The sequence below is a fragment of the Pseudocercospora fijiensis genome, assembly GCF_000340215.1.
Source record: "Pseudocercospora fijiensis CIRAD86 unplaced genomic scaffold MYCFIscaffold_18, whole genome shotgun sequence".
Taxonomy (NCBI): domain Eukaryota; kingdom Fungi; phylum Ascomycota; class Dothideomycetes; order Mycosphaerellales; family Mycosphaerellaceae; genus Pseudocercospora; species Pseudocercospora fijiensis.
Window position 1 is genome coordinate 637,298 of NW_006921549.1, and position 23,364 is coordinate 660,661.

Sequence of the window (23,364 nt, forward strand, 5' to 3'; positions counted from 1 at the left end):
CTATGTCCAAGCCCGTCCATCTACGCAAGAGGGCCACGCCTTTCGCAATTGGCATCACATGACGTTTCCGTTGCGATTGATTCATTCTGGCCCATCCGAGTGGGTTTGCCTTGATACCGGACGTACATTTGCGATCGTGGAGAAGGCTTTCATCCTACAACATCGTCAAGAGATCACGATACTCAAGCTGCGGGAACCTATCGAAACTGGTGGCATTGCTGGTGCACCAGCTCTGACACCAGAAGAGCAGGAGCAGGTTGCGGCACGCCAGGCTTTGAGTGGCATCACCATGGCAGTCATTGACTCAACCAGCAAGTGCAAGCCTTTCCAGCTCAACCCACAGCCCCTGTCGCTAGTACCGCCATCGTCGCTTATGGTGAATGGAAAAGGCAAGCGATGCCCTACGCAAACCAATGATCAATGGGAGGAACATGCTGTGCGAACTTTTGATGCCACATTTCGGCAGACGGGCGACATGTATCCTGAGAACCAGTCTTGAAACGTGTCGAGAGGAGGCTGGAATTGAATGAGCCCTTCGGATGAGTTATGACGAAGACTGCACATCGATCTGGGGAATACGTCAAGCTCATAAAAGAAGAATGAGGCAATAAGATTTGTCCTATGCAAATGTCCCATCATGAACGGACTTGGTCGAAATGTCTTCCTAGGAAGAACAATCAGTTATAACATCGCAAACCATCTCACACCATCTCACAACCATATATGAAGCGTCGACGTCGTCCAATTGAAGCCCCCCGGAATGCACTTTGCGACACCCATTCAATCTCACTAGGGCCGCTTCTCCATCCCCTGTGACTACGGCCATTTCCATTGCACTACCAGCACCTCAGGAAGACGCCATATGCTTTATCCGGCCTGTTGCAGATCCAATCTTGCTTGCTATGCTCATGCAAGACGACAAATTCCGGGCCTGCGAAACGTTGGTGGGGCAGTTTACCCGAGCTTGATGCCCGTGAGATTCTGCAACGCTGTCTCTGCCCGACGATCCACTTCTATGCGACACTGATGTTCCAGAGGAGCATCGCTTTTTCTCACGCCTTCGCTTTGTTCAATATCAAATACTTCAGCCTAGTCAGCCACCTCTGATCTGACGGCAGCTCCCAGGTCTTCATCGATCGGGCATACGTTTGTATCCTTGCAAAACACTGGTTTCTTCCGCTCCTAGCAAGGGTTGTCGTTTTCATCGCGGGATGCACGATCTTTCGCTAGTGCTGCGACTAATCTGGTGAGTCGTATAACGAATTTTGATTTCTAGCATGAGCTGATGTCGAGACAGGTGGGCTATCTGATCATGTCGGTTCGATGGATGGCACGGCAGATACTTCGATGGGAGTAGATATAGTGGCCGTGAAGAAGCTCCGTTGCAGCCGAGGGAAGTGCCAGATAGGAGTTGAGAGCTATGATTTTCGTAACTGATGTTTACTAGAAGAGGCGAGAGGAAGTTGTTCGCAGACGGGATCTATGTGCCTCTACTGCTTCTGGCTTGTGAAGTCTTGAGCTGTGCGAGAGGCGGAGTGTGTAACAGAGCCTCAGATAGTGACTAGGTGTTCGAGAGCAGATGGCGGAAGAGCATCGCGTTTGTTGGGGATTTGCTGAGGAATTATTCTTGCAGTTGGCATCGCGAAGGCCTGGCGTCTTCCAAGGTAGAGCTCACCAAGCGTCTGGGAGATTTCTGGCATTTCTTGGGCACCCACTTGGCTTGCAAATTTTCTTCTTCGAGGCCTTTGTGGTAGAACTGATCATCATCGTTGGTGGGCGTGTGAAGGAGCTGCAGCACTCGGAAACTTTTGTGAACATGAAGCTGCAGAATGATGACAAATGCAACCTGCTCGAGTGCCAGTGCTTATGTCAGCCCTCAACTCTCCGGACCTCGAGACTCGAGCACACCTTGCTGCATCATGCTACAGCACTCAGGCGACAATCTGCTCCACGAAAGACCAACTTCTATCACGAAATACCGAATGTATTCCCAACATCTCACAGATCTGGAAATCCTGTCCTCGCCATCGACGCAGATCATGGAGTGCCGTCCACACTCTCGAACAATATCATCATCCTATGCGAACGGCATACATTGACACCCAGCCTCCGCAAGGGCTTTCTCTATTCCGACCTCTCTGCGCAAGATAGAGAACATTGCGCCACCGTCCCCAGCGTCTGAAGGGAGACAGCGCAAGGACACGAGGAAGAGAAGAGCTGTGGGTGGTACACGCACGATCAACTTCTGCGCCGAAATGCTACAATTGGGAACATGAGCGGAAACAGCTTTTGCGGGTGCTCAAGCTCTGCGTTCAAGCGCACGCATCGTTGAGGGAATTCATGGGCGGTGCGGTGGCATCTGAGAAGAGCAGAGTGACCACTACACCATTGCAGGCACTTTCACTACCGATCTCTGCCTGGTCCAAGTGGACGAGCGCATTTCAGCAATATCGACGATCTGACGTTCTGCACATGGAGCATACCTTGGCCACGATTGCTCTGCGCTACCTGCATTGATGCCCAAGCTTGCGTGAGCCAAGCTCTTTGGGCAAATCCCACCTGCTGGCTGAACCCATACCAAAACTTGGATACAGAATTTTGATCATGACACGCGTGATACCTGGTACTATGTCCCAATTCGCCCGGGCGCTGGACAGCTGGAGCCTCGTCACATCCCCCTTCGAGATCCAACCTCGCTTCTATCTATCCTGGTCCACGGCGCACACGAATGGTGATATTCTGCTGACGGGGAAATGATGTTGCAAAACGCATTCCCAGAAGTGATTTCAAGCTCATCCTTAGAGGAAGACACGGCGATGGTGAGTCTTCAGCGCATCGTATACACGTCATTCGTGTCTGTCGATGCCAAATTGACACTGGATCACAGTCATTGCTCACCCAAGGCCAGCTTCCTTGCCGCTTTCCGACTCGTTCGTCGAACCTTGTCAAGATTGTACAGGTTCAGCTTCATGGATAACGACGGAGCACACGCCAACAATTCGGGACCTTGATTCTTCACCATGACATGCAAAACGCCAATGCCAGACTCGAAAGTCTTCAAGTCTACCGGGCGGTGCTGATTCATCGGAAATTGGTATCAAAACGCATGGCAGAGCTTCCGTTTCGCATTTCGGTTCTGGTCATCGGAGCTTCACAGTCTATGCTGCCCCGTCGCTCTTTTGGCCAACCTTTTGTCCAGCATGACAATCAACACTTTTGTGTCCATGGCGAAAAGGTTGGGAGGAAGGCCATAGATCCCGATGGCTTCCCGCAGCTCTCCAAGGATGAACAGCGCCAGCAAGGAGTCCGTTCCCTTATCCTCAAGATCTTTGTCCTCACCAACTTGGTGCTCGGCCAACTCAATCTCCCGAACGACAATGCTTTGCATAATGAGATGCGAGATCCCAAGCTCATGTAATGAACATTGAGGGTACAACATTCACGCGTAGACGACGCATGAAACAACGGCCATTCTTGGGAGACAGCCGGGAAATCTTTCAGTCGCTTCCCAGAGAAATTCTCTGCGTCCCGAAGTCGGATCTTCAGGTCGAAAATTGCCCTCGGTGTCAAGCAGACGGTTTTGCCTCAAGCTTCTTTGGGTTTGATGCACGCTCGGTGCACGTCATTCGTGATACGCTGGCAGCATGTCAGACCAGGCAGGCGTCCTCGCCAGGAACGGAGTGTCTGACGTTACATAACGCAGCCCACACTTCAATCACGCTGCCGTTCACCGCCGACTTTGATGAGTAGGTTCGTGGGACACGTAATAGACCGAGCCATCAGATGCAAAGAACGGGAGCTCAGAGAGTACTTGGTCCAAAGCATTGAGGGAGAGAGCAAGTTCTCGGGTCTTGTATTCTTCTTCTTCGGGGTGAGCTGGAGAAGGGTTGCCGATTCTGGGAGCGGATTTTTGAAGGTTTTGCATCGCAAGACTGAGCACAGTCGGTCTGCCGCCCAGTTCCCATAATCACAACCTCAGCCGCAACCTGCTCTAGTTCAGGCAGAGGCCAGACCCTCCACCACCTTCATAGGACCACAGGGCAAGCTGTCAAACCCAATCAACTTGACATCCTCGATTCCGAATGTGGTTCACATGTGCTCCCGTGAGTTTGCGACAGTAGCAGAGCATATTTGCAGGAGCAAGCTCACCTTTTGGCATAGCAAAGCCGGTTGCTGATGTCACTGGCGGCGAAGGGATGGAAAGATTCGCTTTCGATCAGTCGCCCGTCGCTGGATTCGTGCACCGAAACTTGTGCGTGTTGCCGACGAGCACTAGCGGAAAGCGGTTCCACAGAGTAAAGGATAGCTAGCAATAGTTGATCCAGATTGGCCTGTACCTCACGAGACCCATCGCGAGAACATTCGTTCTTAGACCGAACACAGGTGCTGAGAAACATCTGTCCTGGATCAGATAAAGATTCTTGGCCTGCTGAGTTGCCGGTTCAGCGATCGAAACGGCTCGAAACTCAGTCAGATGGACTTGCAGAATTTCGCCAAATCATTCTCCTCGAGAGAGACCTACACTACATCGTCGTCCCCCAAAGAAAACCAAAGCGTGGCTATTGGCATGAGCAACGAAGAAATGCCTCCTTTCGCAGGAAGGACAATCCTTGTCTCTCTTCAACCTGCTCACTTTGCCGATCTGGACGAATGGATAGGACGTCAGAATACAAATATAGCCTGTTGCTGCAAAGCATCGTCGCCTGCAAGATACCTGCCTCTTCCAGACTTGAGACAGAAGCACTCTATCACGTCGGCTTCAGTCACAAGAACGACTACCCTGGTCTCCAAGAATGCTTTCCCGGTATCACCCTCGCCAGTACTAGAAAGAAGCCAAGTCGTCCTCGTCGCACAGGCCATTTCCGGAATCGCAGCCAACTGTTAGCCGTGCGGTGCAATGGTACCATCGCGACCTATGTCAAAGATTCCGTACTGAACACCCAAGAGAAAGAGGAAAGCGAAAGAGGCTTGACCGCTCACCCGGCGATCGGCTCCTCTCGGAGTGCGTGCCCTTCTAGAAAATCCACCATTGGATGCCTTTGTCGATAATAACGTCGCAGAAACCTCTTGTCCGCGCGAAGGATATCGCTTCTCCAGTCAGATTCCCAATGTGCCCCCGGCGGTGACATTGGGAGCTCATAACTCGAACAACCCAAGCATCACTTCATGCCTAGGAAAGAAGATAGTTGGGGAAACGCGCCTGCTGCGAAGCCCGGCTCAGTCGATCGCAACCTGCCGGTCACTGAGGACTTTGCCAAGATGGTTACTGGTCTTCGAAATTGCCATGTACTTCTGGCACATGCTCAAGCTGCCGAAGAACAAGCAGGAGGGCAACAACGCGCTGCAAATTCATGGTCTCAGCCATCAGCTCAACCGTCGGAGCCCTGCCATGTAGCTTCTAGATGTTGCCCTTCGACCTGATTATGCCTGAGGAAGAAGATAGTTGGGGAAACGCGCCTGCTGCGAAGCACCCTCAGTCAGGATGCGGAGCCGCTGGCGAAGGGAATTGGGAAGAATCGCCTGCGCATCAGTGTCTGCCTGTCTTCCAAAGACGACAGTGACTTCTCGGAGCTCGTGGAATTCATGCATAATGACGAAGCCTTTACTAGATAGGTCGAGAAGTTGAAGGAGCGAAAGCTGGTTCCGCCAAACAAGGTCGGCAAGCATACTACATATGACCAGCATCTCACTGACGAAGACCTGAAGCAGATGTTCTCACCAGGACTGAAGCGAGCTGAGTGGATTCTCAACCCACTGAGCGAGTGCGCGGTCTCTGTCCAGATGCCGCACCTCTCTCATAGCGACCTCGAGGCGACGACGGAGCGCATGGCGATCGACCTTGGCTATGCTCGTGTCATCGATGGCAACAAGATCAATTATTCTTACAGTAGCTACATCTTTCTTGTCCTCGCCATGGAGGAACTTCCTGGCGTCGGTCGCACTGTTGATGTCTCTCGGAAGTGCTACTGCCCGCAGTAGTATTCTTGATGGCTTTGTGGGTAGCATGGCAGACCATTTTGAGAATGCATTCTTGGCAGACTTGACAGCTCTACTGCCTCGCCTCCTTGGTTCCTAGCTATTGCAGAATCCACCGAATTCGACATGGCTTCGATTTCCTCGCAAGAACCATCGCTCCAACGTTCAGCCCCAAACCCGACCTACTGTCGGCGCTCGAGAAGGCCCTTGCGTTCCCTCAGCCTTCCAGGAAAATCAAGGTCATGGTTGTCGGTCCTGCTGAGGCCGACATTTGCATCTCCGCCGCCACCATTGTACAAAGCTGTAGTCGTGGGGACTGTAGGAGATACGGAAGAAACACTTATAGCCGCGCTAAATCACCTCGCTCGAAATCGAAGGCCTTGACCCAAATCCACGTCTCCTACGAACCCGAATCCATGAGCACCGTTTCCAAGTTCGTTCAAAGTTCGCAACAAGGTAGCGGAAGTCCAGCATGCGAATGTCCTGTCAATTGGAGTTCTTCTAGCGGGCGACAGTGAAGTGGACCTAGAAGACGCTCACTCTTACAACATCATCGTTTTTGTAGGCATTCTAGAACTATCCTCAAGGGCTTCCGAAGGCTCGAGCTCGCGCTTCGATCGCTTCCCAGATCTCTGAATCCTATGCCGCCTGCCAGCCCCACCCCGCAGGTCGAAGACAACGTGGTCGATGTCTGGGGCGACACAAGCACGCTTCACGATGCAGCGAGCACTGCGGATCCTCGACTCTATGCCCAACATGGAATGTGCGTCGAACGGCGCTTTTGGCTCAGAAAGTCCCGATCCAAGAAGCGTGAAATTGGGTTTGCAAAGGGTCAAGGAATAAGAAGAGGATCAGGCGGTTGCGGGCATTGCTGCTGCTTTCAAACCTTCGTATAGCGACTGAATACGGCAGATGGCTGAGGTGATCAAGAATGACACCGGATATAGACCGGAAGATTGCATCTCTTAGCCGGCAGATGCACTTCTCCTACTATAAATGCCTAGGCTCGAGGAAAAGTTATAGCGTAAGGAGGATGTATATGGGTAAAGTTAGGACATCATTTGGCTATCGAATCAAAGCGTTGCTTGCTTGAGCGGCTTGGCACGGGTCTTGGACTGGAGCAGTAGTGTCAGTCTTTCGCTTTTGCGGTGCGTTGTTGTTTGGTGCTCGCTGAAAGTTGACTCACGCCCGGCTGGCGCCCGGCTACGATGTTCGAGTAGACTTCAAGCAATCATGATGTGTTCCAGAAGCTCGTTGATGCGTGAAGCGGCGATTGGCTCAATCAGTATGGTGAGAGTGATTTGGATATTTTGGCTGCCTTCCCAAGTCCGGCCGCAGCATGTCAGTAGCATGGATTTTGGTGATTTGTACGAAGATGTCGGAAGAGATTGAGACTGGTCCTATACATGCATCAGCAGGGTTCTATTTGAAAGATGTTGAGCTGGCCTCACTTTGTCACCATTTCACGATGAATTCCACGGCGTGACCTTTCGAGCTGTGCTGTACGCACTGCTTCGTTACGACTTTGATCTAGCTATGTTCGGGAAAACTCCATGAGACAACGAAAGGCCCATCAAACAAATACGACTGGACCAAAGTGTGGTTCTCGATAGTGGTATTCGGCTAGCAGGAGCTGGGGTTCCTATAAACTTGGGACGACATATCCCACGCTTCGTCGTCGGAAGAGCGGATGAGGCAGCGGACGGCCAGCGCAAGCACGGTGGGAGTGATTGTTCGCAGGCGGAATACAGTCTCGGTGAAAAGGAAATTGGGCAATGTTAGATCCGTATCGTAGGCGGGAACCTATGAGAGTACTGTAAAGGGCCGTCTACAAAGATGAAAGAGCACCGATCTTCGCCAGATTTCCGCCTTGTATCAAGGCACTTCACGCACTATGGATAGCTGAATCGATCCGGAGTGTGCTCGCGGTCGGCGGTTGGCGTGATCAGAGAAATCTTAAGAGCAATGTCACTCGTCGTGGATATGTTGACGCTGGAAGATAGCGAAGTCGTAGGCGACATTTCCGCCATGAGTTACTGGAAGCTGACACAACCAAACCACGGCAGTCCAAGGGCAAGGGAGAAGCGCATAAGTCGATCCAGCTTCGGACTGTGTGGCTATAGGAGGCGGCAGAAGGTGTGAAGAGGTCAGGCGAAGAAGGAGCTTCAACGAAGTAGTATTGGACGAGGTGAGATCAACAGAAATTGTCAGTCGGAATCAAGTGGGAGTTGGTTCCGATGCTAGACCTGAATTCATTCGTGCGTCAAGTTGTTTTGATTTGTCGGAGTCTTGTGCAAGGAGATCGATCATAGGGAGCTCGCAGCAGTGGAGCTCGTCAGGCCAATCGTTGTTTTGTAACGTCTATGCATTGCGCTTTTACGAAGGGGTAGGTGAATGAATGTCGAGATGGGCCGGTTCGCAGGCCTTCTTTGACTGGGTGGGATAGGGCGCTGCAGCATGTGCCAAACGGACATGCATGCCCCAGTACGTGAATACATCCACTCATCACGCCAACTCTGGCGCGCCGTTGAGTGGTATGTGAGTGTGAAGGAAGGAAGGTTCTTCTCCATTGCCGCAGGGACTCATGCGCCGAGTCAGGGTTCGTCGAACCCAATTTCTGGGGTCGAGAAAGGTGGTGGGGGTGGGGTCGAGAAGCGCGACCTTTACTCGATGACACTAGATGTTCATCTTCAGCGCCATTGGCACCAGGCCTCAATTGTGCGAAAGCAAATCGCTGCCTCTCGAAACTGTGCGAGAAAACCCGTCGCATGCGGGATTGTGCGAAAACATGCGGCCGCCGCTGCGAAAACGCTTACCACTACTGCCGACCGCACCCTTCATCATCTCTCCAACAGCATACGAATCGGTGGGAGTCAATTGGAACTGGACCCGGACCCGGACCTGGCGCCCACGCTGTACTGACTCAGATCAACCGCCATCATCCACCAAACGCCGCATCCGCAGAACCGCCAAGTCAGAAGTCCCAGCAGAGCCTGCAAGAGTCGGGGAGATTGTGACCATAAATCACATCAGTGCGAATAAGTGAGTTCGGGAGAAGTCCCATCTGTGCAACGACAGAAAAGAGGAGATTGAAGCGGTGGTCGAGGAGAACGGCACAGCAGACGGACAAGACATTATGGGCAATCATCAGCTTGCAGAGAGCTGGTCGACGAAGTGGTTGATCACCTGATTGGCACCACGCTGCGCTGATGGACAGAAGCGCTGCTTGGAGATCGACTCTTTCAGCTCCATGTCGGCGCCGGCACATTGCCTCGACCCACACACGATTTTCCCCATGTCCACCGTCTGGAAAGCCGAGCGGCCCCCGCAGCAGTGGAGGCAGAGGATGCTTTTGGAATGTGTTCAGTCAACGTGGATTCACAATCCATTGGGAAGCGCGTCCGTACACAACCTCAATCGTGGAACGCAACCCCATCCCGTTATGAGGTATAGCTTGAGCAGCGCTTGTGGCGTGAGGAGCAGAAGTAACATGGAGTGGGTGGATGCTCAGGTGAAGACGATCAGATGGCCTCAGACCAAGAATTCTCCTCGCCCCACGACACTCATTTCATCTCCATTTGGCCAGGACCACCCCAAATAAACCCAGCACAACACGCAATCATAGATCCGCGCTGGCTGATACCACCATCGACTTGGTCTCCGCTCCTCACTAGGTCGCCGTCGTCAGAGAGCACATCAAGCTTCACAAGCAACGCACCCTCGCGCAGTACCCAAGGGACGATGAATGGAGTGCTTGCAGCGACAAGTTGAATGCTGCACTCGTTCCACACACTGCCCACGCCTCTGCAACTCCCCTCCGCTCCGATTCCGAGTGATCTCACCCACGCCGTTGTACCAGGACTCCATCACACCAATCAACATTCCAGGAAGTCCAGGCACTGATGATCCATTGTTCGCGAACTTCAAGCATGCCACCACGCACCATCATCACCGCTTCACAAATCGTGAGCATTTGACGCACCTGCTGAGCAAAAAGCGAAGGATATCCTTTACGAAGTGGAAACATACCTGGTGCATCAACATCTGCAAGGCCGCGACATCCCTCCCGGCCAAGGAGACCGCGCAGATCGAAATGTGACTTGACAGGCACCTGGAGGAATGGCGGAAGCCGAAAGACTCGAAGATGTCAGATTCCAAAGTGCCAGTTGAAGACTGACGAGCTGCATTTCCTGTTGTATTTATTTATACAATATCATGCTCATCTTACCCCCAGTTACGATCAAGAACCTTCCTCGAACTCATCTGTCTTCTAACTGCCCAGTCTATAAGCCTCCAACTACCTATTCATAATTTTCATAGAGCACCCACACCGGCACGGACATCATACTCGATTTCTAGCATAGGCGAAGGTCGACGGCCCAAAAATTGATCTAGCAAGAGCTGAAGCCGATTATAAGTGGAAGCGTCTTTCCCCATCCATCAAAAGGCTAGTATCTAGCAGTGCGGATACACGAACAGCGGGTGAGATCCCAATCTCCCCTCTATCTCGCCTTCCCAAAATGTTCAACTTTACCCGACGCTGGACCTCTTCCGGCAGGATCACTGGATTGAGAAGCAGGCCTGGGTCCTAGGGATGCCTTCTGGAAGCATGGAATGTATCTTCGAGCAAGACTATAGCATGCTTTGCCGATTGGGGAAATCATAAGGCCCGAGAGACACAACGTACAGCATTTGCACTCGCACTAAACACAACTCGTCGCGCTCGGCGGCTCTAACATAAAGCCTAATTCACAGCTGTACTTGTCGTTGCATCTAGTCTATCCCTGTGCTTTTTTTTGATACAGGAATTCTTCGCAACGTTCATAAATGGATCGATCGCCTTCGTAGTAAGTGTACTCGAAGAAAAAAGCTTCATTTTGGATATAGAAGTACGGAAATTCGCGGCTTCATTTCACATCTTAGTGTCGGCTCCATCTCGCTTGCAGGTTATGTATACCGGATTCCTGCTCCTAATACTGCTTCTCCATTACGCCGCCAACCTGGAAGCAGCCCTCCTTATGCACATCGCCTGTTTATGCCGACTTCCTTCGCAGCCCACGAGCTTCGGCTAAGCTGAGCTGTCAAAGGCCGAACATGCTCGTGAATGAGTCAAGAATGTTTGAGTTCGTCTGGTTAGGAACATGAAGGAAGTCTTCCAAATGCAGCTCGAAGTATCGTATCGGTGAGGGTTGAAGTGATGGATGCTTCCGAATGATGGCTGCCGGCTACGCTTTTCCCAAGCTTATAGGCGTGCTACACTAGTATTGGACGGAGAGTCGAAATTCTCGGGGACATCGTGGGCGACTCTGTGACGCCGAGGCGCTGTTGGACCTACATCTTTCTGTACTACACTCGAACGCAGGCAAGGTGAACGTTTGTGAATGCGATGTTGTTAAGATACTTGCTCTCGCGGTGGAGGAATGGACCTGGATAGAACTACTCTAGATCGTCGTTGTGGCTTCATTGTGGAGGTCTGATTGGAAAAGAAAGATTGGCGTGTTGCTACAGCGGAAAGAATCGTAGTGATGGATGGTATGGCTGGCTTTTCAGGTGCGAGGAGCTTTTGCAAGCCTGGCTTTGACCTGGGCGAGGCTGCGGGGAGGTTCTGTATAACTTGGTTAGAGGTTTGGATCGAGCACTGAATGTTTGAAGCTTGAATCATGCATACAGAGAATGATAGCTGGCGTTGATGGAATGTGACTGTGGAACGTGGAGGTGGACCGTGGATGTGAGGTGGATGTGGATGACCTTGATGAGTCAGGATTCAAGTAGTCTGTGCACCGAGCCCAGGACTCGCCGAAGCCGAGACTCATGCCACATGATCGGAGCAATACAACGAACGACATACCGCAACATCTTTACATCCTCCGTGCCAACACTCCTCGCTCCCACGGGACAATGGTGTGATACGCCTTCCCTGCCCGCGCTATGTCGTAGACGATCCAGCCTCGAAACGTGACAGCAACCTCCGAGCATTCTTCACCTGAAATCATACCGAGAATGGCTTTCACTTGCCCAACGAACCACCTACAGCGCGCGGACGGATAAGTTGACTGTGTGGAGCAATGAAGACATGTGTGCAGGAGTCGCACCTGTAAGAGCTTTCTTTGGAATACGTGAGTCTCCTGGCGAAAAGGAAAAGCTGTCTGTGGGAAGTCATTGGTCTGACCTGTGGTCTGAGGATAGCATTGCATACACAATGGCTGGATCGGTAGCCGTGCCTATTGGAGAAGGGCTGCTTGTATGTCAGCAACCACGCCGTCTGTGGTTTCATATCACATGGGCGGCTATGCCCGATGCGCGATCAGTTCAGTGCAGCCTCGAAGGACATTCTGCGCTGCTTCTTGCCTAGGCTGTTGGGCGCCAAAAAGGTCGCACCGCACACATATCATGCCCAAGTCTTCGAGCATGTCGCTCGCCGCTCGCCGCTCATCGCTCATCGCTCACGCTGCACTTCTACGAACCTCCATCGCTTCGGGGAGATACGTCATGCTTATCTGACGGCGGCCGAATCTTTCCAATTCGAGAAGATTTCCGACACGACGGCCAACCTCTATCGCTTCTGGGAGATACGTTATGGTCATCGGGGGCCGGTGGAAGCTTTTGGAGAAGATGTCCGACACCACTGAGAACCTCTATCGCCTCTCGAGAATGATTTGCAGAAGATATTGGACACCACTGCGAAACTCCATCGCTCCTGGAACATGTGTGATGGTCATCTGGGGCCGGTGAACGCTTTTGGAGAAGATGTCGGACACCACTGCGAACCTCCATCGCTTCTGGGAAAACGTCATTGTCATCTGGGGCCGGTGGGACCTTTGTGGAGAGGATGTCAGACCCCACTGCGAGCCTCCATCCCTTCTGGAAATACTTCGTAGTCATCTGGAGCCAGTGGAAGCCCCCAGAGAAGACATCGGGCTCCACTGCGAAACTTCATCGCTTCTGAAAATACGTCATAGTCATCTGGGGCCGGCCGAACCTTTGGTAGAAGATGTCGGACACCACTGCGAACCTCCATTACTTCTGTGAAAACCTCAATTGTTATCTGGGGGCGGTAGGAGCTTTTGGAGAAGATATCAGACCCCACTGCGAGCCTCCATCGCTTCTAGAAATACTTCGTAGTCATCTGGAGCCGGACGAATCTTCTGGAAAAGATGCCGGACTCCACTGCGACCTTCCATCGAATGCATCTTGGTCATCTGGAGCAGGACGAAACTTCTGGAGAAGATGTCAAACCTCACTGCGAGCCTCCATTGCTTCTGGAAATACTTCGTAGTCATCTGGAGCCGGACGAATCTTCTGGAAAAGATATTGCTCTCCACCGCAAACCTCCATGAAATCCGTTATGACCGTCTGGAGCATGTCGAAGCTTTGGGAAATGATTTCGGGCTCCACTGAGAACGTCCATCGCTTCTGGGTAATGCGTCGTAGAGCTGGCCAAATCTTTTAGAGAGCATGTTGGACTCCACTGGGACCCTCAATCAAACACGTTATGGTCATCTGGAGCAAGTCGAATCTCTTGGAAAAGATGGAAAGGATGTCAAACTCTACTGTACACCTCCATCACATCCGTTATAGTCATCTGGAGCAGGTCGAATCTTTGAGGAAAGATGTTAGACACCACTGCGGGCCAAGAGGCGTGACTTTTGGTGGCGCTAGAAGCAATGCTGGCCCCATCACACCAGTTACGTGTGATTCGAACGTTTATATCATGGACCGGTCACTGCATCGAGCGCAATTGGCACACGGCCTCCTCCACGCCTATCGTCTAAGGAGTTGTTGCGAAAACATCAAGTTCTATGGAGCATTGTCCACTCAGCTAGCCAGTCTTCCCACGCACGCCACGCCAATCTTCATCGCCGGCCTGGGTCGTATGGGAAGCAGCAAGTCATTGGATGTCGGTCTTCAAGAACTTGGCTGATATGCTGACCACCCTCCCGATGCATGGCCCGTGGTGTGGGTTCTGAACGCGCACAGCTTCAATCCGATACACGCCCGCCAGCAGGTGCTCACTGTGGGTATTCCCTTCCATGCACGACAACTCTTGGAATGCCCGGATATTCAATCTCACCAAGCCAGTCTCGTGCAGCAAGTTCGCTTTACAAGACCGCGGAACAAGCCATCCCTGCCCAGTGATGAGTACGGCATATTCGTAGCCATCTCCGACGAGACTCACCTCAACACGGTCCGAGCTGGTGAAATGACGAAACACCAGTTCCAACGCCTCGTGGAGCCGATTCCCATTTCCTCCGCTCTGTGCAAGACCGGCCGTCAACACACAAGATTGGTGATCTTCCAGTTCGGAAATGAAGCAGTGTTTGTCCAAGTCTGGGGCGATGAAAGCGAAAGAGTGGTTTTTGGCTTTCCGAATCTTGCCGGCTCCTGTCAATGAATGCCGAAATGTGTTCCTGGATACACTTTCTTCGGAGCAGGAAAGGAGGGACGTGATGGCCTCCAGATTCTACTCCAGACTGGCTCTCGGACGTAAAGAAACGGCGTTTTCGTCTCTGCGAAGCGGTGGGCACCCCTCAGATGGCGCATGTTCCCTACGAATACTTGTATGCAGCATGCAAGTGTTCAGTTTCTGAATTGCTATGAGCAGAACGCCCAGCTATGGTGACTGCAACAATGAACCGTGTCTGCTCGGGTCGAACGCGAGGTGAGTCGGGGAACTAGACGCTACACAGTGAGCTGCGATGATAGCGGAGAGCGCGAGGATAAGGATCTGGCCAGCCGCGCTCATCTCTGCCATTCAGCTCTCATCTGAAAATCATCTGTTCTCCCTTGCCAACCCATGCCAACCTATCTGAGGACCAGCATTGCAACAACTTACCCATACCTCTTTATCGATAGCAGTGGCTCCTCCATCTGATGCAAAACACACCCTTCAATCCGGCTGAGCACTCCTCGACTCGCATGGCCATTGCGATCCAGACATCGCTGAAGTATGTCGTGTATCGGACACTCCCATAGATTGACGACTTTGGTATTGCGCTAGTCGCCTCTCGTACTTCGTCGACTAGAGCCAGTACGAATACACATTCACTTACCATCACTCCTTAACAGTAAGAACCATCTCCCATCCTCAGAAGCTATCTACTTCTCGCGCTGGAGGCGCCACCGTCTCGTCGATGGCCGCAGACCCACCCTCAAAGGTTCGAGCCACTCCTGACGCCGTGCCACGCAGGATCTGCACCAGTCTTTATCGAGCAACAACCGACACACCTGACCGCGGATCTTTACGCTGCTTGACGCGCAAGAGACAGAATGGCCCAGAGTCGCCTCGTGGCACTCTCCAATTCTACATGATTACCGACTTCTCGCTTTCTCCGCCACCACTATCTGATCGTCGTAACAGCACGGTAGCACCGGTCATTCCGGAGACTGCGGAAGAGCCTGCTGCCCTTGACTCACAGTTCCACCGAGATTTGGTCAATCACGAAGTTCAGCTTGTAGACCTCGAGGACCAGCGCATTGCTGCTGAGCGGAAGCGTGACGACGCGGAGAATGGGCTACGCGGGACATTGATGGGAATCAAAGACGGCGCGAAGACGCAATCCACATTGCCAACGACCGTGTTGCGTACTGGCCGAAGCAATTGGATAAGGCTATCGCAGAGGTCCGGCGTCTGAATCCTGTCCCAGAATCGAGCGGGAGCAGACAGCAATTCGGCTTTCAGCGACACAAGGAAAATTCGGATAAGCTCCCTGATCCAGAGGAGTACGACAGAGAGAGTGAGGCCGCTCTCAGGGTATGGACAATTGGCATCTTCTCGAAGCTTACTGGCAATGCCGACCGATGTCCTACTCTCGAGAGCCAACTCTGATACGTGCTTGGACTCAAGGCCCGCATCGTCCTGGTTCTATGCATCAACATCGACCGTTCCTCGGGCACGCTAGGCATCGGATTCAAGCTCCAGTCGATAGCGGAATTTGAACGAGTCCTGATCGACGCGTTCGGAGACACGAACAAAGAAGGCAAAGCCTCAACAAGGATGAAACCTTTCAGCGATAGGGGAGGGAGCTCTCGTACTATCGAGCAGAATTCAATACTCTGAACGCCCTTGTCAGCCATTCATGAGTTGCGTGAAGGATTAAGTGAAGAGCTCCGTACCGCTTGGTCAAACTGGTGGGATGCGGACAATCTGTCCTTTGAGCACATCGGCAAGCGCTTAGAGCCACTGGATCATTCTATCTGCAAAAGCAAGGCCGAAGTAGAGTCCTCTTGCACGCAGCTCGGCCAATTCTCGACCACTTCCAACTCCAACACGAAGATGGAATGACTTCAACCAGTTGGGCTCCAACCACGCCCTCAGACTCGTCTACCTCCTCCACATTGGCGGCGCCCATCGGTGCCAGCACCTGCACGCAGCGCAGAACCACTCAGCAGCGAGTCCTTGCGGTATAATGGCGGCGACGCGAGGGACCTCTGGGCAACGACCTGAAACCGCCCAACACCCACTCCAGAACAGTGGGAGAATCGGCGCTGTAACAATCTGTGCGGATACTGCGGCGGTGCTGAACATTGGAAAAGCACGTGTCGGTAGACGCGCGAAAGCCGACCAACATATCGGCCATGGCCAACGGCGACACCTTGCATGACACCTCCCACAGCGACACAGTCTCCATTGACGGATGCGTGCCAATCCAGGAAAAGGTCTTTGAGAAAAATCGCCCTTGGAGAGCCCGCAACGAGAGTCGTCCAGTCCAGCAACCACCAGTCCTCCCTTCCGATTACCTGCCTTGCCTTGCCCCAAAGCGTTCAACACTTTATCAACAGAGTCACCCACAGCACATCGATGTGAGACCAACGACCCTGATCACCACACCCTTTCACAGAAGACACGTAGCAAAGATTCGCTTCGCATCATGTGGCGGCATTGAGCAATAATCACTATCCCTTGCCACTACCTCGTCCTACTTCTACTTGTGATTCTATAGAACATGTATCTCCCAGCATGCTCGGTCTCGGCTGTACTGGACACTCTTTTATAGACACTGGCTACGCGCAAGACTTCAAGGAAGCCCAGCGACAAGCACAGGCCCATGCAGCCAACCTAGCTGCGGCCCAAATTCAGAAGCACCTGAGCAGCACTGGTCGACGATGCCCGACTTTGATCCGATCCCACTCAATGAGCTCAACAGCACGCAGAGGCTTCATGCTCATGCCTTCCCTACAGGAATGCCCTGGGGCACTTGGTGATCACGTACGCGCACGCACCCACGCGAGTTATCCTATTGGGATGAGGCAATGTTTCACAGGCTACGGAACCGTCATTCAATCTTAACCAGCATTACGATGACTGACCTTTTTCTGGCAGCTTTGATTTAATGAAATTTTGAGCGCCGATTGGAACAAATATCCTGCGATTCGAACCGGATCGCCAAATTCCTGATGTTTGCCATCTCGACTCAGGACATGACTTACAGCAAGTCTGTACTTATACACGGCGAGGCTTTCAAGATGCGCATCTAGTCGTTGTTGCTTGTGACGCGGAAACCTGCCGAGGCAGGTACTGACTGAACATGTTGTATGAATTCCCCGCTCACGGGTCAGAGGAGACTGGCGAAGAATGATTTGCAACGTCTCTTCCAATGGATCCCGCAAGTTTTGCGAAGAATCGAGACTCCCTTTCTCTCGATTGTTACAATGTTTTGGAGGAGTTCAATGAAGGACACCACATCTTCCCTCCCTCGCGGATGAGAATCTCGGGTACTCTACAAAGACTCTCCTAAGGATACACTCGCCCTTCGGGCTGAAGAGATGCAGGAGTTCGTCTACTGCACACCGCCCAGGAATTCTCCTATACAGGACTCGATGCTGCGGTGTAATGGAGTGACTTGCGAGTTCTTCGCCCGACGTCCTGCAGAGGCGCCTCGTAGGCGACTGAGGGAACTCCAAGATTGGTCAAACAATTGGCAAGGCAGGAGACCAGTCGTCAGACCCATTTCATCCCAGGATCAGCGGATACTCGCGCATTCGTACAAGGAAACCCAACTATAATGCAGATGCCATCACCACGAGTGACCTGCAATGAAGTCAGCATATACGCAACATGATTGAGGACGCAGAAGGTGGCCAGCTCCTTCTCTTTCTAGCTGTGAGCATGCCTCGCGACACGGAATCATTCTCCATCATTTACGAAATACGTAGCATACACCGAGGGCACGTCTTCCATCTCGTTCACCAGAACTGCGGCGCCATCTTTGTGCATAATTCCAGAGAAGAAATGGTAATGAGCAATTCCACCAACGAAGAACCTACCTCGCCCCAGCCGCTCCGCTTGTAGGCTATGATGTGACTTCGCCTAGCATTCATCTGAATAGGCACGTTTTGGTTCTCGGATGTGCGATGTGCTTGATGTGGTACCAGGTATGGTGGGAGAAGATGCGGGCTTCCCAAGGCGGCCAAAACTAATTCGTGTGATGCCAGACGAAATGACTGAAGCACGGATCTCAATGGAGAGCTCGGCGGAAGGAGCTTTCAATGGCCCTCTTGAGATATCATACCCTACGTTCCATGCCAGCGGCAGGCCTCGAGTGAGGGCAGCACGTTTTTCGCTGCGAAATTCCATCGTGCTCGGCAATTCCGGGTAGGCTTCAACTTCCATCGTGCTCGGCAATTCCGGGTAGGCTTCAACTTCCATTATGACAGCGAGTCCAGAGTCATCAATAGTGTCCACCTCGGTCTGGTCCTTCGCAGAGAAATCTTGGAGCACGTCTACGATGGGCTGATCCGACTTTTCGTACCTGTTATTGGAGGAGTCTCTATGGATGGGCGCTCCTGGAACAAGCTGTATGATCAGCCTCGGGAGCTCGTCGAGGCAGCGCAATGGCGAGGCGCGTTGGGACACCCAGGAGCCCAAACACGAGGTCTTCCGGTTTTGGTGGGCAGGGAGCAACTCAGGCGGCGAACTTGCAGCCAAGCGGTCCGATTGAGATGAACAACCACGTTCCCCAGAGCCAAAAGGACACTACAAGGGAAGAATGGCGATCCGGCTGGCGAGTGGAGTGCGTCAACAATGTCGTGTAAGATGTCTCGGTGTAGCGCTTCGGCAGATTTCAGCAGAGAAGTAGGCATAACTCCAGGAAGATGACTATGCCGCCATAGTGGCACTTGGACTGACAACTCCTGTGATGATGGCTCGCACTCGGTATGATGAGTATGATCGATAGCGGGCCAAAGGTGATGCCCGGCAGAGTCTGCTGGCCGAGGCGAAGGCGAGGCGAGGCCGGCCAGCCAGTCAAGAAACGCCGGCGTTTTCAAAATCCGTCAAAGGTGACCTAGAGCGTGGTAGAGAGTGTTGATGCGAATGATCATTGTCTGAAATAGCGCTGATTGCGTCAACCTAGAGAAGAGTTGAATGGCATTTGCACATTTTCTTGTCTATAGCGACCCACATGGATAAGCGGTGTTTCTGAAAAGCGCAGAGCCTATGTCTTCTCACGCGCATCCGCTGCTCCGCCCTATGAGGAGCTTTCTACGTCTCCTTGACTCTTTCACCGATTCCCAGCTGCCGAGCGTAGAAGATGAGGGACGCGCACGCATTCGCTGCTCCGCCTGATGAAGAGCTCTCTACGTTTCTACTGCGTCTCCTCCACGTGCCCTCGACTCTTTCGCCCATTCCCAGCAGCTGAGTATGGAAGACGTAGAGGCGCAATGGTTGCCGATCTCATACGTATCCACTGCTCCGCCCGATAAAGAGCTTTCCACTTCCCATACCTCCTCGACTCTTTGACCGATTCCCAGCTGCTGAGTATAGAAGGTAATCGAGACGCAAGAGTTGCCGAGCTCGAGCGGCTGCTGTTCATAGATCGTGAGGGTGAATCCGTACGAGCACAGTGTGCGCAATACCCATCATTACGGCCGTCTCGCGAATGTGTTGTTGTAGCGCCGTTGGAATTCTTGCAGAAAAGAATTGGACGAATCAGCCGACGTCGGCTAGTACCATGACCGCGAGGAGGTGGGACTCTAACGCTGTCGTGCAAATGGTTCAGCTCAGCCTTGCTCAGCTCCAGCCAAGAATCCGGAGAAGGAGGTGCGGAGGTGGGGAGGTGCGAGTGCGGATAGATCCGCAACTCTCATTCGTTATTCTAGCAAAAAAGACCACGAAGGAAAACATAATGGCAGGAGAACCAGATTGAAGACTTCCGTTATGGAATGGGAACGAGCCGTTGAAGAAATGCGAAGTCGAGGCACACAACCACGTCACCTGTCTGAACCTCACTCCTTCCAGACCTCCCCATCTTGACGGATCACCTCCGATCCTCTCCATCTGCTACGCACCCGATATGGTGAGCTCATTAAACCTCCCACGATCCAACCTCGCGTCCACCTCGCAGTCCCAAGTTCACGACGAGGCGCGCCAACATCGCTGCGCAAGATCGAGCCATCAGCAAGACGGTTGACAACAAAGAACTCGTCACAGAGTGAAGTCCGAAAAAGAGAAGGATGCACATAGCGGAGGCAGCGCAACAGCTACAGGCAGCGTTAGGGATGCGAGAGAGAACGTGCAAACGCACTACACGAAAGAGCATTGTAGATCTGTCTGTTATACCCCGCTGATGAGGAGCATGCTGGCTCGCGCAGAAATGGAATTGAGTCACAGCATTTCGACGGCGAGGGCAGGCATTTCAAGACTACCCTAATCACGATGTGAAATTGAAACAGTTAGGTGTTCTTGCACCCCAAAGATTGTAGAAACCACTTCCAAGTCTTCATTGATATGGTATGCGTGAGAGAAGATGAGAGATCACTGTTGCTCGGTCGGAATTCATGCTGGACTGGCGCTGGAGAGTTCTACGCTCCGTCGACGGAGCTGGCTCAACATCGTCAAACTCCACTGTAGCATAGCGGGATGAAGTTGGTGTGGACTTGGCGGGACTATGCTGATGAGTACCCTGTTCCCATGACGAGGCTCCATCAAACCGATGACGACCAGACACAGCAGTGGCTCCTGGACCCGCACATGGTTATGGTGAAACGTGGCTACGCCCGTTGGTGAAAGCAATGGCTCCCATGAGCTGTGATTTGTAGCGTGACACCAGTGTGCTGACCTCCCGAAACACCCCAACACGACAAAACACCTCGTCTGATCACGTCCTCAATCTTTGACTCGGACCTGGAGCGCGGCGCAAAATCCGAAAATTGCCGATCGGCCACATACTGACACCATTTGGCCTTGCCATGGCCCACATTCGACAGAAACAGTAGCCACCTTTATGTGTTCTCAGGTGGTCACAGTGCTTCAACAGCCGAAGACAGGGTTGACGGACAAAGGTCGACTCCAATGCCTGTAGCGAATCTAAGAGCCCACTCCCCAAAATCTTTCATGTTCAGTCGTGTATGTCCATCCGCTTGTGGGAAATCTCGACACGATTGATCGGCAATGTAGAGAGGAGGAGTGGCCCAGCCTGACCTGCACGCCGGTGCTTCTCCTCTGGGACTGAACGCTTCGCCGCTGTGATCGTCGAGCCGGACTTCCAAGATTTGCCTTCCAGCCCAGAGGAGACTGCCACAATAGCTCTGTTCTTTCCTCTCCAGTTCGGGAACAAGTGGCCGAGCCTGAATTGCATGCTGTGGCCAGCCTGGGTGCTTGCTTTCTGCTTGTGACTGAGGGCTTCGCTGCCGTAATCGCCGATCCAGAACTTCAGAATTCGCTTTGCAGCGCAGAGGGGCACCGCCACACCTGTATCTGGCCTTTCTTTCTTCTCCAGATCTGAAGCAAGTGGCCGAGCCTGAATTGTACTTTGTGACCCGACTGGGTGCTGTTTGATGAAGTTTGTGACCGAGTGCTTCGCCGCCGTGATCCCCGAGCCAGACTTCCAGGATTTGCTTTGCAGCCACGTAGCGCTGATCGTTGAACTCCAGTTGGGAAGCTTGATTCAATGTTGGGCGAGTGAGATTCCACGATTCGATATCGTAGTCTGTGATCTGGACGATGAAGTAACGATGATTCATCAGCGATAGCGAGCCATAAAAAATCGAATGCATAGAGTGTTCCTGTCGCTCTTGGATAATGCCCAAAGCTTCAAAGCAAATTCTCTGGTGGCCATCCTGCGAGTGAAGGTCTTTGAGGCCGGTGTCAGGCTCCAGGTCGGGTCCGGCGTATCATCCTGGATGCATGCGCATATGGACCAAGGAGCTGGACTCCATCACAGGAAGTTTCTAGGTTTGGATCAAAGGAGTTCATAGCCTGCGCTTGTTGATCCTGGTGCTTAACGGGATTTGATCGGCCAAGCAGGAAGAGTTTCGCCGAATGGAAGATGCGTTGCGCGAGGTGATCCAATTGCATGTATACTGGCGGACAGGAGAAGGCCGAACGGCCAAGTGTCTCTGCTCGCAGCAATCTGGGCGGCTCTTGCTGAAGTTGACTTCAATGCTCTTCAAAGTGCGTGTGATCCATACGAAATAGTCGCAAACTGAGTTGACGGGTGAAGAGCGCTGTTTCAAGGCCAGTCCATCAACCCAACAAGACACGAGCCTGCCGCATAGCGCAACGCAAAAGGTCAAGCAACAAAAGTGATGTGGTATGAAGACGGTGGCCCCGAATTTCGTGCGAGGCCTTCAGACATCGGTCCAGCTACATGGGCGGAAGCAGAAGACGGAATCAGCTCCAGTATTCTTGACGACCCAGCTAGCGATACTATGGTGTTGACTGTCGAAGTCGATCGAATGTGGTGAAAGACAGGCGTTGACCTTCAGCTGACACGACGTGATGACTTTGGCAATACCGATGATGGAGAACGCGAGAGAGATCTTGACTCGACCAAAGCAGCACATCAAGACCAAGGTCTGAGCGAGGGCGTCTACGCCTGAATTCGAACCAGTGGTGCGCTTTGTTTGGCCGAGGTGGACACCATCCCTCTTCACGAGAAGCGCGCTAAGATTGTCAATGGGGAACTTGAGCCGACCGAAGCTGAGATCGAAGCCCGCAAGGAGGAAGAACGGGTGAAGATAAGGAGGCCGAGGAAGCAAAGGCAGAAACCGACGACGAAAATGGTGTCCCAGAATGTTTCCTGTGAAAGGCGTGAAGCCAACAAACACAACTTGTGCAGTCAGATGTCGGGTGATTCGAAACGAGATGGGTGTGGCCGGTATTCACAACTCGACGCGATGATCCCATGCACCAGATGGTTGGCTGCAGTCCACTCCTCGAGCGAGAGGAAATCTGCTTGCGGGCCATCGGATACGGCTCCCATGATCTGGAGATTCACAGTCTGCTTCAGATGCATGTGAGATGGGACAGGTTGCACACCCGAATCGACAGCTTGCCGCTCCAGCAATGGCACTGGGGATCATTAATGCAGCTCCTGCAAATCTGACTTGACCGGTGGCATATTGCTCCCAAGCCTGGCGCAGTCGACACATCATTCTGGATAGGTCTTC

General features: G+C 52.6%; 4 protein-coding genes across 4 annotated transcripts; 2 read left to right on the forward strand and 2 right to left on the reverse strand.

Moving 5' to 3' along the window:
- Nucleotides 1–4,093: 4,093 nt before the first annotated feature.
- Nucleotides 4,094–5,979, forward strand: MYCFIDRAFT_84406 (uncharacterized protein; the record flags this gene model as incomplete). Its single annotated transcript, XM_007934247.1, has 6 exons — nt 4,094–4,103; nt 4,162–4,252; nt 4,728–5,002; nt 5,175–5,391; nt 5,478–5,532; nt 5,683–5,979. The coding sequence occupies 6 exons, from the start codon at nt 4,094–4,096 to the stop codon at nt 5,977–5,979; spliced, it is 945 nt and encodes a 314-aa protein (XP_007932438.1).
- A 4,311-nt stretch (nt 5,980–10,290) lies between these two features.
- On the reverse strand, nt 10,291–10,852 carry MYCFIDRAFT_180485 (uncharacterized protein; the record flags this gene model as incomplete). Its single annotated transcript, XM_007934248.1, has 4 exons — nt 10,291–10,403; nt 10,450–10,487; nt 10,516–10,673; nt 10,730–10,852. 4 exons carry the CDS (start codon nt 10,850–10,852, stop codon nt 10,291–10,293), a joined length of 432 nt encoding a protein of 143 aa, XP_007932439.1.
- A 5,169-nt stretch (nt 10,853–16,021) lies between these two features.
- MYCFIDRAFT_180487 (uncharacterized protein) lies at nt 16,022–21,936 on the reverse strand (the record flags this gene model as incomplete). Its single annotated transcript, XM_007934249.1, has 39 exons — nt 16,022–16,038; nt 16,103–16,125; nt 16,158–16,166; nt 16,207–16,357; nt 16,394–16,493; nt 16,525–16,713; nt 16,745–16,791; nt 16,822–16,835; nt 16,884–16,947; nt 16,975–17,032; nt 17,071–17,162; nt 17,197–17,238; nt 17,265–17,491; nt 17,526–17,612; nt 17,658–17,693; nt 17,720–17,871; nt 17,921–17,973; nt 17,998–18,070; nt 18,097–18,105; nt 18,137–18,277; nt 18,307–18,389; nt 18,427–18,890; nt 18,928–19,025; nt 19,060–19,097; nt 19,127–19,181; nt 19,229–19,324; nt 19,353–19,362; nt 19,424–19,551; nt 19,578–20,054; nt 20,087–20,254; nt 20,293–20,454; nt 20,487–20,556; nt 20,583–20,615; nt 20,663–20,765; nt 20,791–20,989; nt 21,019–21,193; nt 21,218–21,563; nt 21,590–21,736; nt 21,765–21,936. 39 exons carry the CDS (start codon nt 21,934–21,936, stop codon nt 16,022–16,024), a joined length of 4,608 nt encoding a protein of 1,535 aa, XP_007932440.1.
- Nucleotides 21,937–22,044: 108 nt separating this feature from the next.
- Nucleotides 22,045–23,320, forward strand: MYCFIDRAFT_212724 (uncharacterized protein). Its single transcript, XM_007934250.1, has one exon. The coding sequence runs from the start codon at nt 22,975–22,977 to the stop codon at nt 23,212–23,214; it is 240 nt and encodes a 79-aa protein (XP_007932441.1). The 5' UTR covers nt 22,045–22,974; the 3' UTR covers nt 23,215–23,320.
- The last annotated feature ends 44 nt before the right edge of the window (nt 23,321–23,364 follow it).